General features: G+C 37.1%; 1 protein-coding gene across 8 annotated transcripts in view; it reads right to left on the bottom strand.

Moving 5' to 3' along the window:
- NEK7 (NIMA related kinase 7) overlaps positions 1–15,909 on the bottom strand; it is a 156,813-nt gene that overhangs the window by 15,444 nt on the left and 125,460 nt on the right. For all 8 annotated transcript variants that reach the window (XM_041758511.1, XM_041758519.1, XM_041758480.1 and 5 more), the window contains 2 exons: positions 8,970–9,064; positions 4,694–4,807 (listed from right to left, as the gene is read on the bottom strand). In XM_041758511.1, coding sequence (XP_041614445.1) covers positions 4,694–4,807; positions 8,970–9,064 — 209 coding nt within the window. The remainder of the gene's footprint in view (positions 1–4,693; positions 4,808–8,969; positions 9,065–15,909) is intronic.

Genomic DNA, 15,909 nt, shown 5'->3' with positions numbered 1-15,909 from the left:
CAGAAATTATTTATAAATGTTAGGTAGGCACCTGGGGGGCTCAGTCGGTTAAGCATCTGACTCTTGATTTTGTCTCAGGTAATGATCTCAGGGTCCTGGGGATCCAGCCCCACATCTGCTTGTCCCTCTCCCTCTGATCCTCCCCTTGCTAGTGCTCTCCCTCTCTCTCACAAACAAATAAAAATAGGTGCTGAATTTTTTTCACCCGAAGCATTGTTTCTTCAAATCCTTAAGTTTATTTTTTTAAGATTTATTTATTTATTTATTTATTCATTTATTCATTCATTCATTCACGAGACAGAGAGAGAGGCAGAGACACAGGCAGAGGGAGAAGCAGGCTCCCTGCGGGGAGCCTGATGTAGGACTCAATCCCAGGACCCCAGGGTCACGCCCCGAGCCAAAGACAGACGCTCAACCAGTGAGCCACCCAGGCGTCCCCAGATCCTCTGTTGAATTTCTATTTTCTCAAACCAAGATCACCCTTATTCTCCCCTAGTTATTTCCATTTTTCACTTCTGTCTACAAACCCCTGACTCAACTTTTCAGAGCTTCCATCCAAACTTCTGTGTTCAAACCTAAAGTGAAGACAAATCTGCCAAAAGCAAACATCAAGGTACAGTTCTGTTCAATCTTTCTCATGTCTTCTTTACTTAAATTAGGAATTTCTTTTACAATAAATAAAAAGTATTTAAAGAAATATAATCTATATTCTGCATGATGTTCAGAGTTTCAAAAAATATGTTGGCTCAAAAGAACTCAGTATGGAGTCATATTCTGTACTTTCTAAATAACTGTCAATATAACGTTATTCACTGTTTTTTTTTTTTCAACTTAAAGAGTCACGAGATGATTGAGTGAACAACAGTGACAATGCATACTTTTGACGACACTCCTATGACTCTCAAAGAAATTAAATACTGAAACTGAAGAAAAAATCCGTTTTGTCTTATTTTCCAGTAAATGGACACTGGGTAACCCAGCAACGATGCTGCTTGCTGATAAGAATGGAAAATAATATAGTGAGTATTATGAAAAAAAAAATTCTCATAGCTTCTGGCCTGTCTTTTGAGTAGTTTTCTGCCTCTACTGAATGGACAGTTCTTTGGAGAAGTTTCTCTCATTCATCCAATTGTAAAATAATAGCTGTATTTTTTTTTTCCCATTTTTTCCTTTCATCTCACTCTTTTACTTCCTCATTCCTTCAATCAATCACTGAACCTTTTTAATACATCGGGCCCTAGAGACACACAGATAAAAAACAGTTACTGTTCTGCAGGGGCAGGAGCTAGCCGGTCTGGGGGTGAGAGCTGGGGGTGTGTGCAAAGAGACAACTGCCACGCGGTGTACCGCCAAGGAAGGGGAGCAGGATAACCTCACGCAGGAGACGATGTCCACGCTTTGCTTCAAAGAGAGGTTTGCCTGGTAAAGAACAGGGAATTGGGTGTTTCAGAAGGAGGAAGCAGCATCCATGAAATCATGGTCATCCATGGAAGTCTTAGTGGAACCCGTACTGGTAGAGCCAGGGATAGAAGAGCATATCCTGTGATCCAGAAGTCTGGAGAGATAGGCCTGGATCAGATTACAAGGGGCCTTTGGAGTCCTAATTCCTTGTACACAGTACGTGTTCGAGCAAGGTCAGCTTCACAGATGTTAATTTCACAATCACTAATGATACCAAGTTTAATTAAACTTCAGAGATATCAAAAGGAAAAATACCCATCTTTTCAACTCAAGATTTTTAGGGTTAAGTACAGAAGTGCCCCACTGATTTATGGATGAGATCATTACCGGAAAAGGAAAGAATACGGAACACCAAAAGACACCGTCATAAACAAAAATATGTTAGTAAGCTACAAAATACACTTTATCCTAATATCATTCATGTACAGCTGACATATTTCAATCTAGAATCCTAATCACTTGTACATAATAGTAAAAGCATAATTCAAAAGAAAAGATTTGCCATAGAGGCTTATTTTTCCAAAGGACACTATTTCTCACTTTTGGTTTGTAACACTTGAGTGTATCTATGTTTTTTTGGAATAGAAGAAATAAAAAACATCTCAAGCTTTTAAACTCTGAGTTCTTCTAATTGGAATGACTATACCTAGAAATAAATCTTAACAGTTTCTTATACCTATTGATCAAGGCTGGCTCGGGGCAGAGGTACAATTTTCATGAAATATTCCCTTCTAAACCTCTTTGGGTAGTAGCCTTAAAAATTTAAGCAGCAGTTAAATCAATCTGATAAGCTTTCAAACATATATTTAGTGGGACATTAATTTGCTTAATTTTTTTCATTTTTCAAGCAGTTCAGAGACTGCTACCATTTTAGCTGTAAAATCGACACATAGAGAACTGGTCTTTTAGTTAAGTTTGCTGTTTAAAAACTTTATATTTCGCTTTTCATTGTTTCCCATCATTTGCAATGCTAAAAAATTAAATGACAATTTGAACTTTTAAAAGATCCCAAAAGCCAACCATATAAGGAAATAATAAGATGCCCTGAAAGTATGGCAGCATCAAATCTGTTCAGGTTTTTTGCTCCCATAAATTCTGAATAATTATTTTACAAACAGAGTTCCTACTTAAGGGGAGAAATAATATTTATTAGCACATCTGCATTTCAAAGCTCTTGATCTGAGAACTTTTCTCCATAACTGAACGGATTACAGTAACATTTCTTAAGTCTGTGTTTTTCATACCTCATTTCTTTACTAAGCTTTCCTTTCCTTGTTTACCTAGTTTCATAAAGCCTTCTATTTCACCACAGCATAAGGATGGATTTACCATACGAGGAGCTGTACTGTCTTTTCTGGAAAGTACGCCACAGAACGTGTTTTGCTTTATATCTCTTTTCGAAACTGGTAACTATATAGAGTGAAGTAAAAAGTGGAATCTTATTTTCCTTTCCCAACTCTGAGACCTTCTATCTGGGCCAGACTTTGATATTTGCCCCTTGGCTGAGAATCCGCATATCCAACTTCACACTTAGCTGCAGTGAAGTAGCCCTGCAGGCAGGCCGACTTCAACGAACCACTAGTGGTATCATCATTAAAATCCTGCTGAAGGTCACCATGGTAACCGCCTGCTGAGGCTTCACTGCCGCACTCGGCATCTCCTAATCAGCTACCATGTGAAATGCAAATTCAGACAGTCTGAAAATTAGTCAAGAAGAATAGGGGATGAGGATGCAGATATGTGAAATATTCATGCGCTTCATGGAAAAAAGAAGACAGCATGAATGACACAACAAAGAGCGGCCCCTGACATTCTTGCCATCATTTTGCATTATTGTTCACACCCTACTGTATTTCCAGGCCTAGAGTTCTGAAGTTGGTTTTGTGAAATGCCATATTTATATTCTGTACCCAAAATAGTAATTAAAAATGGCTAACATAACAGCATTAATATCAAATAAAGATAATACTTCTAAATTATCATCACTACCTTATAAGAGTTTATTTTAATCACCTGAATACAAAGGCTATGAAACAAACAACAACAAAAAACCCCAGGCATCATTGATTATTAGTATCAAAATCACAGAAAAAAAAAGGTACTTATAACATTCTAGGGTCTCAAGTGCTTTACATATGGTAAAAATTCTTTAGAGATATTTATTTATTATTCAAGTTACACTGACTCAATTTTCCTTATCTAAAACTGAAATCGATTGCTATTCATTTCAAGATAGAAAGAGTGACAAGACCACATAATAAGTGAATGTTATAATTGTTTTATATTTTTTCTTTGCTCCTTGCCATTTCCCTTGGGCAAAAAATCTGTTGTTCATGAGAGGGTGAGGTGTCCTAACTCAAGACAGTGTTTTCTCCAGGTAGATTCCCCAAGTAAGCTTTCCAAAAAGTCATGTGAACACATTTAGTTACCCCAAGATACTGCTGTTCTGCATATCTCTTCCTTAAACACTGGCAAAATCCTGATGTAGTGGGCTAAAATGGGAGATGTTTTGTTCAATAAAAGACCGTATATGTTGGGTAGAGCCAAAAGAATTCATTTCAGTGGGTTACCGAAGCAAGCAAGGATTCATACTCAGGCTTGAATAGAGTCTTCTAGAATTTCCCATCCCATCCAATATAGGTTTCAACAGGTCTGCTGATGATAACCTCAAAACCTTTCCCACAGGAATCTGCTGCAACAGCAAGGCGGTGACAGGACAGGCGTGGTCGCGGGAGGGAGGGTAAAGCTCAAAGCACACGGTTGAGAGAGATACAGCTAAAAGACGGAGGATTCAAATTTTGGAGAAAATGGACGAGAGGGATGTTCTGCCAAAGGAGAAAGTTGTAATGGTGCATCTAAGACTGTGAGAATGAGGAGGGGCCTCACTGAGAAGGGCACCAACGTGCTGGTCACCTCGAGCTGGGGTTTGAGCATGAACTCTGCCTTTCGCCATGTTCGCTATGCTACAGAGTCAGCCCTCTCTCTCCTCACACCCAGGAGGCGACCAGTTTCACACCCCATGCCGTGCTACGTTCCACGCCACGTTAGGAACTGCAGAGTCAACCCTTTAGACAGGAAGTCTCCAAGAGAAGGAAAACAGAGTGAAAAGTGGCTATGTCTGCCACAATACTTGTCATTTGAGGTTCTGGATAGAAAAAAAAAAATTCTTAATAAAATGCAAACGTTAGCAAAATGAACAACAGACAAACACATGGACTGAAAAATGACTTACTTCCTCTGAATAGTGATCTGAAGGGAGAGGTGGGTAGTCACACTGTTCTATCTTCTTACACAGCGAGTACAAATTCATTTTGTCGCCATAGAAAGGACTCTGTAATGCAGCCATCTGTAAAATGCTCCCAATGAAACTGATATAGTTACATGGTAACTTTTAAAGGTTGATTTCATCAAGTATATTACAGTGAGGTAGAAAATAGTTACAAATACTTTAAATCAAGTTATCTGGGCATTTTGATTTTTATGAATATTCCTCTCTAGGAATTTTAGTAAGCTCTAAACTTAAAATTCCCTAAAAGGAAGAAATGGTTAGCACATATTTACATATATTTTATATATATATATATATATATATACACACACACACACACACACACACATATATTTACACACACATACATATATGACATAAAGCAGTATCAAGAAAAAGAACAGAGAGTAACTTACAACTCTTTGTAAATATAATGCCGTAAAAACAACTAATATATCTCATGACTAAACAGACATCAGCGGTATATATCAACCATGCCAGGGTCAAAGTGTCACTAAAGTGAACAGCAATTGGAAATGAATTATAATCTAAGCAATGGTTTAGGGAGTAGAATTTATACCATTTTATACTACATGATGGTTTCTGTAGGGAACGATTATTTTGAGAAAATAAAGTCTTCTCCATCTGAATATTGCAACTGACCCTCAAGTAGTTCACAATGAGATAGAACTTCCTTTTCTTTTGATAATGCCTCAAAAACACTAAATATGCTCAAAAGCCCTCTGAGTCACAGCCGCTACTTCAAGGCATCTGAATGAGATTTCTATGCAGGGGGAAAAAAAAAAAGACTCGAAGAATGATCAACTTTAAAAAAGACATTATTGAATTTAAATTTATTTTAAGACAAGGTTCTAACTTGACATTTAAAGTGCAAGCAAGTACTGTGGTAAGCAGGGTTACAAACTAAAAAATTCAATTTAAAATGTTCGCATCCTGTTCAAAACCTTCTAAATCTTTGAACCGCAGCAGCAAGAATACAACACGGAGTGCGAGGCTGCCCCAAAGTCAGTCACCCTTTTCTACATGTGCTAATAAGTTTGATTTTGGAAGGACAATGTGTACATTCCCCAGACAGGCAGAGTGTGTGTGAAACACGCTAGTCCATGCTGTGCTACTCAGTGAGCGTCAGTGGGGACAGGACAAGCTGAAAATGGCTCTCATCTGTCTTGTGGTGCTCCAGACAGAGCTTTAACTCCTTCGGAGCCTTAAACGAGGAGGGGACGGCACTAGAATTCAAACCTGCAGAGTAGCTTGGCATAGTTTTTACTGAGCCTACGTTTGATAGGAAACCTACATAAACCTATACACAACCATCTTAGGAATGGCTGTTCCACCTGAGGAGAGAAAAGTAAAAACAATATAAATGGCCCTAAACATGTCATTTCCATCTGCGAGGAAATTTCCAGAAGAGCAGCCATCAGTAATAACACGGGGTTTTTTTGGTTTCTTTTGTTTAAAATGCAAGGACACTTTATGACAGGGTATCATAAAGGCCACCTAAAAAAAAACACACTGTATGTATAAACTATAGTCTTTCCATGTTTGCAAAAACCCTACGTAAATGTACATCTATTCATAATCATATGCTAGGAGTTCATTACAGTACTTTTGTCTCGATACTGCAGTGTTAAAAAAAAAAAAAATCTGAATGTCCCCTAAGGAGTTAAAACAGGAATAGTATATTTTCATGCATCTCCTGCTTTGACAGATGAAAAATGTCAACTGTCCTGTTTTTATTTTCAAGCTTTTGCACTATTCATCTGGTTCATTAGTGCATCTCGATGCTGCCCCTGACAGCTGCTCGCCCTCTCCTCCCAGCAGCTGAATTTTTCAGGCTAATTTGATCCTCCACACTGAGACGATCGCTGGAATGATTGACTTGCTCCCTGACCTCCAGGGTCTGACTTTCCTGATTAGTATTCTGGGGGTGTCGGAGGGACGGAAGCCCACTGTCTGTCTTCGGGGCTGGTGGCAGCTCTCTTTTTTTTTGAACTGTAAGCCACCAACCTACAACCCTGTAAGGATGCAATTGCTGCGCTGAACAATAAAGGAAATGTGTAAAACCTACTTTTCCATGTAAAGGTCCGTGTAGCAAAAGCACAGCATCTTGATTTTAATTAGTAAAGTCTACTTTGTTGCATATCAATTAAAACTGTACTGATAGTTTTTTTTTTTTTTTTTTTTTTTTTTAGGTTTCAGGAATATTTGAAAGTCTAATTTTCTGAGTTTAAAATACATTTTCAAAAAAGCTTCCCACTCCTTCATTGTTAATCGTAAATTCTTAGTGGGATATAATATAAAATGTCCATGAGAGGTTGTGGCCAATTTTTTAAAGCTAAACTGCTGGGTATTTCTATTAACATTATATTGAAACATAACTGGAAGGAGATAGAACATAAAGGTAAATTAAATCTTTAGAAAAATTTTAGTTCTTCCACATGACTTGCGTAGAGGAACTGAGAAGACTCACTGGTATGAAAAACTAACATTATCACAATAAATACTTTAGCTCAAAATCATCCAGCACATAAAACTCATGGATATAGGAGTGTCCAAAGAAATAATTTCTATTTTGGTGATCATTTTAAATATACAGAAAAATGGGCACTGCCTCTCAAAGGCAAATCCAGAATGTGAAGAATTATTTCAGTTTTGACATAAGAACCCAGCAGCCCTAGAAGAATTTACAAACTTCTCAAGGAAATATTACCTTAATTGAACTTTTTCTGTTTACATTTGATCTTGTTAGTGCAAACCACTTTGCTGTTTATTTTCAGGAGTTTAAAAGGAAAATGCCACTTTGATAATATTAGACTATGGCCTGAGGAACCTAATGTTACCTAAACAAATATAAAATATTCATAAGTGTACAAAGTGACTTTTAAACATTACAGTAATTTAATATAATCAGACCAATTCTTTTCCATATTGTATCAAATTAGTAACAGCATATAATATAGTGAGCATAATCTCTTTTAATCTCATGTGCACACATAAAAACATATTCTGTCATATCACTAATTCACAATTTTTCATAATAAAAATTATCCTAGGAAAGTTATTTAAGAACACTTAAAAACCTGTTCTTTTAAAGTGGTCATCATTAGTCACTTTACCAGGAAGAACAAAATGAAAAAATCTCAGGTTCCTTAAGTTAAAGAAATCTAAATCTGCAAGCCATAATATAGTAATTAAAGATCATGATACACATTAAAAAAATTAAACCTCCTAATGCTCTACTTCCAAGTAATGGTTGGGCAATTAAAATAGACCATCTCATCCTGTGGTTCTCATTTAAGTCAGGACGAGACTTAAAATACACAAAATATAGAGTAAGAAATACATTGGTTTCTATCTATCTGCTTAAGATTTCTTTTGTAATACGTTAAAATGTGGAAACGACTCCAGTATTATTTTCCTTCATTTTATTAAAATAGTTACTCAGATGTAGACTAACCTTTAACTAACAGCTCTAACTTAAAGCCTGTATCACTAGGAAAATTACCAGTCGACTAAAAAGTAAATTTACATAAGTCACTAGTCTTGAGTGCTTTTTGATACCATTTCTCTATAACGTGGATGTAAAAGGTGCTCATAATATGCTTTTTTCCTACCCAACCAAATTACTGCATTGCACTATTTGCTAGAAGATATACCTAGATGATTCCATTTTGATAAATTATCACCAGAACAGGAGAGTATTTCACTAAGCTTTACCAATACAACTGTTACTCATGAAAATGAAATTAAGTGGTAACCTAGAAAAATTATCTATTTACCTATTATCCTTAAAGCTAAATTACTCTATGTAAGAGTGAAAGAAATATTGAAAAAGACATTTACCATGCTTTCATGTTTTAAATCCATTCCATTATACCTCTCCTGCTACGCATGAATAAGCAAATAAACATTTACAGATGTTCAAATGTACATTTTTATAAATAAGATATGCAGAAGAACATCATATTAACATTAAAAACATGTTTAAAATAAGATTCTCACTAAAAGGAAACAATTTAAAAATATTTAGAGGAAGTAAGTGTGCAGGAATGCATAGGTACCATTACAAAAGCAGTTACTAAAGTCAACGAGTTAACCTTTCCTAATTAAAAAGCTAATTCTTAAACGCCATCCAGAAAAATAAATAAGTGTATACTATAAGGAGAGAGGAAATATATTACAGTAACTAAAACTACATCAATATATGGACTTTACCTACCTCATACAGTAGACAGCCAAGAGACCAGATGTCAGATTTGAAGTTGTATCCATTTTCATGTATTCTCTCTGGAGACATGTAATAAGGTGTACCCACTGCAAAAAAACAAACCAAACAAAACAAGAGGAGTAGAAGAATGAAGATGCAGCTGTGGTAAAAAATTTTACACCCAATATTCTAGGTTAAAACGTGTCACCAAAATCATTTCTTAGAATCGGGAAATTGCTTTTGCGAATACTTTAGACTACTTAATTTCCTCTTTTCCCTGATCCTTAAAAGCACATCATCTATCCTATATTAAAAAGGGTGTGGTGAGTTAAACTTTTGATCGATTCAGGGAGAATCTCGGGAGCATAACTAAAGGAGAAACAAGGAATCCTAACAAGAAAATCTACTTAAGTGAGTCACATTGGCTTCATTTCTTTATCTTGAAAAAAAAATATGGCTTGCATATCCCAAATAATTAAGCATGGTCCCATAATCATTTAAATGTAACCATTAATATATAACAATTTAGTACTGTATATAAATAAACCGTGCTCATTAATAGAAACACTCCTTAGAACACAGTCGTAGTGCTTAAAATTATGAGTGAAATAATCATTAACCTTCAGTATCCTACTTACTACCATTTCAGAGAGAATACAACAGACTGTTGTACATCAAAGGGTTATATGATAACATATGTGAAAAGTCACTGACATCTCTGAAAAAATGTCTGAGTCATTGCTACTGAGACTTTTTTTTAAAGACAGGATACTCTAGATAATTTTTATTTTTGTTTCTTTTGATGTACTTACACTTGTTTCCCTTTCTAATGGCCATTTTAGAAAATGCTAATATGATAAATGATAACGTAACAAATTAAGATTTATTAAGTATTTAAAAGCAAGCAAAGCATACATTATTTTTAATATTTTTAAGGTAACTTTCAAAGGGAATATCTTAAATTTCAAATTTAGATGGCGATTTCACCACCATTAGCCTAAGGCTTTCCCCCCCCCCCCGCTAAACAGAGAATCAAAGTTTGAGAACGATATTTTGGCATTTCACTTGCTTGAGGCAAGATCTACCAAAAATATGCTGCTAGTCATGGAGAGAAGGGTATTCTCCTTTTTCTATTAATTTCCAAGAACTCCCCAGACACTCAGTGTAAACCTTAATGAGACTGTAAGTCCCAGGACTGAACAGGGAACAGGAAGAGTCATGCCAATAATCAAAGCATTATCCTCAAAGGCAGGACTCAGTTTTCCAAAAGAAGAGGGTTGTAGCCTAATAGTTGTGCGTGGAAACTATCCTGCACGGGGGGTGAAAACACCATGAGCTGTGCCTTGGCAAGAAATCCTACCTCTACTGGAATGAGTCCGTTTTTACTAGTAACGGGGACAGTCCTGGTCAGAATGAACAAAAGGGAAGTGTTTATGGGAAGTGGAGACGTGAAGAAAGAACGGGCACACAGGAGGATAAAATAAATTTAAATAAAATATGAACCCTTCACATAGGAGATTAGTAAGACAAACCTTGAGAAATAAATTATGTCAGTGTGGCATTTACTTCGAAGACAAGTAAACCTGCCGATCTCCGTCAGGGCCAGAGAAGCCAAGGAACGTTCAGGAATAGTCAGGATTTTAAACAATCTGGACGGTTATTGGGGAAAATAAACACGAGCTCTCCAGCTTTGGGAGTTCCAACCACTTTCCCTGGCAGTTTGCATAAGCGGCACCATTACCCGAGGTATTTACACCCCGTCTCCACTTAGGGAAGGGTGGTGGGGACAGCTGGAATAATCAGGGGGCTCTGTGCACAGGCTCCTAGTTTCAGGACATAAAGCAAGTGACTGGCAGTGAGGAATGTGCAGAGAGAGGCTTCACGGAATCCACAGGGGGCGAGTGAAAACACTGAGGCTTGAAGGTTCAGAGTTTACCAGAAGCAAAGGTAATTTTAACCAGTAGCTCTGGGAAACCTGCTGATACATGAGGGGTTTGATAGGAGTGTGAAAGATTGATGATAGGGAAAAAGAAGAACAAATGCTAGCATTTTACAGAGATTAGCCCCAGCATAACACCTTAGCTGCAACACCACTGAACTCAAGGACAACCTGCGAGTGAAGGAAGCAGAAGAAAAGAATGAGGAGGAATTCGACTCAGCTGGACTTTCGATGCAAACAGTTTTAATGGGAGGGAAAGCCTTTTCTAAGGAGCTGCTGGAGGTCGTTACAAAAAGTGACATGTATAGGGTTAAGGCTGATACCGTAAACTTACACGCTGGTGCTTCTCCATATTATAAATAACAAACTTCCTTATGCTAAGTATGCGGATTTTCTTTAAGTATTTATATTTAATTTAAGTATTTATATTTAATTAAAATTAAATTATTTTAATTTAATATACATTAAAATGTAAATCTAAGGATGCTACTCACCTTTTTGATTGACACATTTCCAAAAGAGTCATTATGTAGGAAGAGGAGAAAGTTTGTAGCCTGCACTACAATGATTAATTGGATAAATTCATAATTAACGGCTGAGCACAGCGTAAGAGGGCGTTTCCTCTTGCTCCCTCTTAGAGGCTCCCCCAAGGGCGCCTCCGCTGGGGACCAGGGCTCTCCCAAGGACTCTGAGCAGAGGCTGAGCCCCATCACAGAAGCGGACTCGGCCTTCCTCTCTACCTAGCAGAGAGGTCGAGAAGTTGCAAGTGCTCAGGAAAATCTGAAATACCTTTAAATGCAGGGATAGGCCTTCTACATTCCCAACTTAAGGGATATATAATCATTTCCTAAACGTTTTTTTTTTTAAAAAACAACAACAACAACAACAACAACAACCCACGACAGCTGTGTCTATTATTACTACTGCCTCAAGAATGCTGTGACTTCCTCTCACAGCTGTATAAGAAAAGGGAGCGTTGTAGAGTGATACGATTAGACGTTAAAACCAGCATGCAAATTACTAGGTGCTGAGGAGCACGGAGATGGCAGGTTGAGTAATTCTACTAATCTTTCGAGAATTTAAGGCTGTAGCTAAAATGGGACTGTACTTTACTATAGCAGATACTTATGCCATTTTAACCTCCTGATATGTGTGAAAGTAAGAACTGGATGATAGCATCATAAAAGAAAAAAAAAAAAAGAGAAAGGCTGATATTAGGGGAAAATTGCTAACAACTGAAAATGCTATCTCTGACCTTTCTTTAAAATATACTCAGACAATCACCCAAATATAAACCAATTTTAATTGCATTAACGGACTTATTCTAGCTGTATGAGAAAAGTTCTACACTGTATATACTCTGTTAACAATAAATGCATCCTAAAATTTATCCTGAACAAAATGAAGACTGCTTTCCAGAAGTTCTACCTAATGTTCAAGAGAATCAAAAAACTCTGCTAACATGCTATTATGGAATATATGACTAAATTAATTAATAACTTCTCCTCTACAGAACAAGCCATATGCAGAATTTTTTCAACATTTAGTAGTACAATTTCTGCAAAGGCTTGAATTGAGAAAATAACAGACTACCGAGGTATCTGTTTATATGGTTAGAGTGGGTTGCTGTTTTTTTGTTTCGTTTTGTTGGTTTTAAAAAAGGAATACAGGGCAAAACCAGTCAAAGGTCAAGAAATCTGTTTCACATCTTACCTCACTAACTAGCCAGGGCTACTTAACTTCTCTTTTTGTTCACTTTCCTCCCTCTGAGATGCAGGGATGAGAAGATGATTTTTGAGATCATTTTGCTCTAAATTCTGTGGCACTCATAAAAACCCTATAAAAATCCGCATGGAAAGTGAAATGGAAAAAAGTAATATATTCCTTTTTTAAGCTATTCCACAGGACAGCTGAGTGAAGCGCTTTAAGTCAGAGAGTACAAAACAAGCAAATTCAGTTTAGAAATGTTGCTTCTTTCTTAGAATTAAAGCAAACAGCAGAAGAGAAAGCTTTGAACCTGCCTAGTTGGGAACATTAAAAGGACCTGAGTCATCTTACACCTCGGTTTGATTTTTAAAAATATACAGAAAATATACAACGTCAGGGAATAAGAATTTTCATTCTTCCCTTCATACCCTTAAATCAGCCCAGAAATTATGCTGGCAAACTTAACAGAGAGAGGCCAAATGTATTTAATTGTTAGGAGTATTATCTAAGGTTAAAGCAGAATGGCTGAGCGGAGGAGGAGGAGTATTTTTTCTGCAAAAGACCATTCTAAAATAAAATTTGTCATCTTTTAAGCACAACAGATGACATTTAAGAGCTTTAATAATGAGGAGGGTGAAAACTCCAGGAAATTGTATTGTTATTGTTACTCTGCTCTGTGCACTGTGTTAGATGCAATCCATACATTATCTGGCTGAACTTTTTAAACAGATGTTTAGCAGGTCCCTACTACAGGGCACACGTGGTTCCAGGTGCTGGGGAGATAAGAAGCAAACAGATTAATTCCTGATCTCATGGGGGCTCATGCACTAGTGAAATGGGGACTGTTATGAAGCAGCTTCAGGAGACTTACTATTGTTACCTTGTTTTAGGGAAGAGGCTTTGGGAGGTCAGATAATCTGCCCAAGATCACAAAATGGGTACAGTGTGGACTTGGGAATTCAAACCAGGTAGTTCTGTCCCTTGCATTTATATAGATGCTTATTCCATGAAAACTGACCACTGTGAAGTGAAATAAGAACTAAGCAATAACAACAGCAAAAAAATAAAAAAATAAAAAATAAATCTGTATCTTTCCAAATTAAGAAACAGAGAAATCTAAAAGTCAGTATGTATAATATGAAAAGCTAGGAGTAAGGGTCTGGGTTCAATGGGCTACATGTGGAAATTGTGCGACTTTGCAGCTACTCTGGTTGTTTTAAATACATACTCGTTAACAGTGATGGAGAGGTTAAATGTGCACAGTTTAATATTAGATAATAGCTTCTTCCTGGAGCCATTAAGTCTAGAAAGGATTGAAAGTTAAAAATAAATCAGTGAAAGTCGCCTATAGTACAGACTGAACATATGCTGCCTGTACAGCCCCAAACCACCTTGGACTAAGAAGGGGAGTAAGCCAAAGGAAGATCCACAGAGAGGTGCTAGGGAAAGGTGTGGGGAAAACCAGTAGGTGACCACAGGTGGCACTTGGCACCAAAAATGAAACTGTTTTAATGCCTGGTTCAAGAACACTAATTTCCCAAGTTGAAATCAGAAGCTATATCACACTTGGAAATAGTGTGGGGAACATGAATTGTACACTCAAGAGACTCCGGTGTGAAAATTCTGATATCTGGTTTGAGTGATAGCCATGCATTTACTCTTCTGGCAATATCACAAAATCTGAGAACCATTTGTCTCATTGTGGAAGGTAAAGAGGAGTTCAAACAATCCTGTAACAACTCCAACAACATAATTTCCCCCCAAGGGGTTTCAAATATTTTCTAGCACAAGGATCAGTATCAGAAAGTCCTAGCCAGCTTTTTCTTTTTAATCTATACCATCTTCAGGATGTCCAACAAACACATGTAATAGCTAAATTCACACACGAACATACAAAGAGAAAATTCTCCATCTTTCTTCTTTAGGAGGACAGTATGAAAGCACATAAAATGGATATTGCAACATTATTAATCTAACTATTCTCATTTGTTTTTCTCTTTTCCAGTAGTCAGACAGGAGACACTTCATTGTTTATAACAGATGCACCTATGACGCAAATAGATTTGTTAAATAACAGCCAACCACCCCCAATTACTTACACACACCTTTGGAGTATATAATGAGTTTAGATTTTATAGCAGATTAGCTTTTCTAACTAAGTTTTGTTAAAATTTACTTTTTATCTCCTCCTATATTCTAGTCCATCAAGGAGTAAGCCACTCAAGAAGCAGGACTGGAATTAAGGAGAGAAGTTCCTGGAAAACTAAACTTTTGTTAAAACACACGCACACACAAAAAACAAAACGGTGTCAATAAATGAACAAGAATGACAGAGAAAACTCATCTGCAAAATTCCTACCATGCCAAGTATGGTATATTTTTCCCTAAAAAGCAAATGTACATCACAATCCAATAAAACACTTGTAAAGGTCTATAATAAAAATGTGAAATTTTAATGTCAAAATCTCTGTCCAAAAAACAAAGTGCTTAGTTTAAGGCAAACTTTCATTAAACCTCTGATCTTAAACAACCTCACCTTATCGAGTCTTTGAGGGAGGATACAACAGACTCTCCAGAAAGTCTATGCAAATAGTGTGGTAAGCAGAATTCTGGCCCCCATAATCTTTGTCCTCTGGTGTCATACCCTTACGCATTATGTTACCTGGCAAAAGAAACTTTGCAGACATAACATTATAGATTTTAAAATAGAGAGATTAGGGCAGCCCGGGTGGCTCAGCGGTCTAGAGCCGCCTTCAGCCCAGGGCCTGATCCTGGAGACCCGGGATCAAGTCCCGCGTCGGGCTCCCTGCATGGAGCCTGCTTCTCCCTCGGCCTGTGTCTCTGCCACTCTGTGTCTCTCTCTGTCTCTCATGAATAAATAAATAAAATCTTTAAAAAAAATGGAGATTATCTGAGATTATCAATGAAAGATGAAGGGGAAGGAGCAGGAGAGATGTGAAGTGTGAGAGGAATTCTTCCCATCATTGTTGGCAGCAGAGATGGAGAAAGAGGGTTTAGCCATTAAATTTATGGTAATTTATTAGGGCAGTAACAAAACAAACAACAAATGTGTTAGTGATTCACGCACTGCAGTGGAATGATTCAATTCAATGTGCTGAGAACCAAGAATTACATGAGGCAATGGGGGGGACTAAAGAGAGAAGCCTATAGGATTTGAAAAATATTTGACCCCTAGGAGCTCACTGGATTATTTTGGGAGGGGATGAGTTGGGAGGCAGGGGAAAGCAGGGGAAGCAGGAGAAGCCAATACATCTACCTTAAGAAGACTAAAAGAATAAATTATGG

The sequence above is a fragment of the Vulpes lagopus genome, chromosome 1 (genome assembly GCF_018345385.1).
Source record: "Vulpes lagopus strain Blue_001 chromosome 1, ASM1834538v1, whole genome shotgun sequence".
NCBI classification, from domain to species: Eukaryota; Metazoa; Chordata; class Mammalia; order Carnivora; family Canidae; genus Vulpes; species Vulpes lagopus.
The sequence above is the reverse complement of the archived record's forward strand: the minus strand, read 5'-3'. Positions and strand labels throughout refer to the sequence as shown.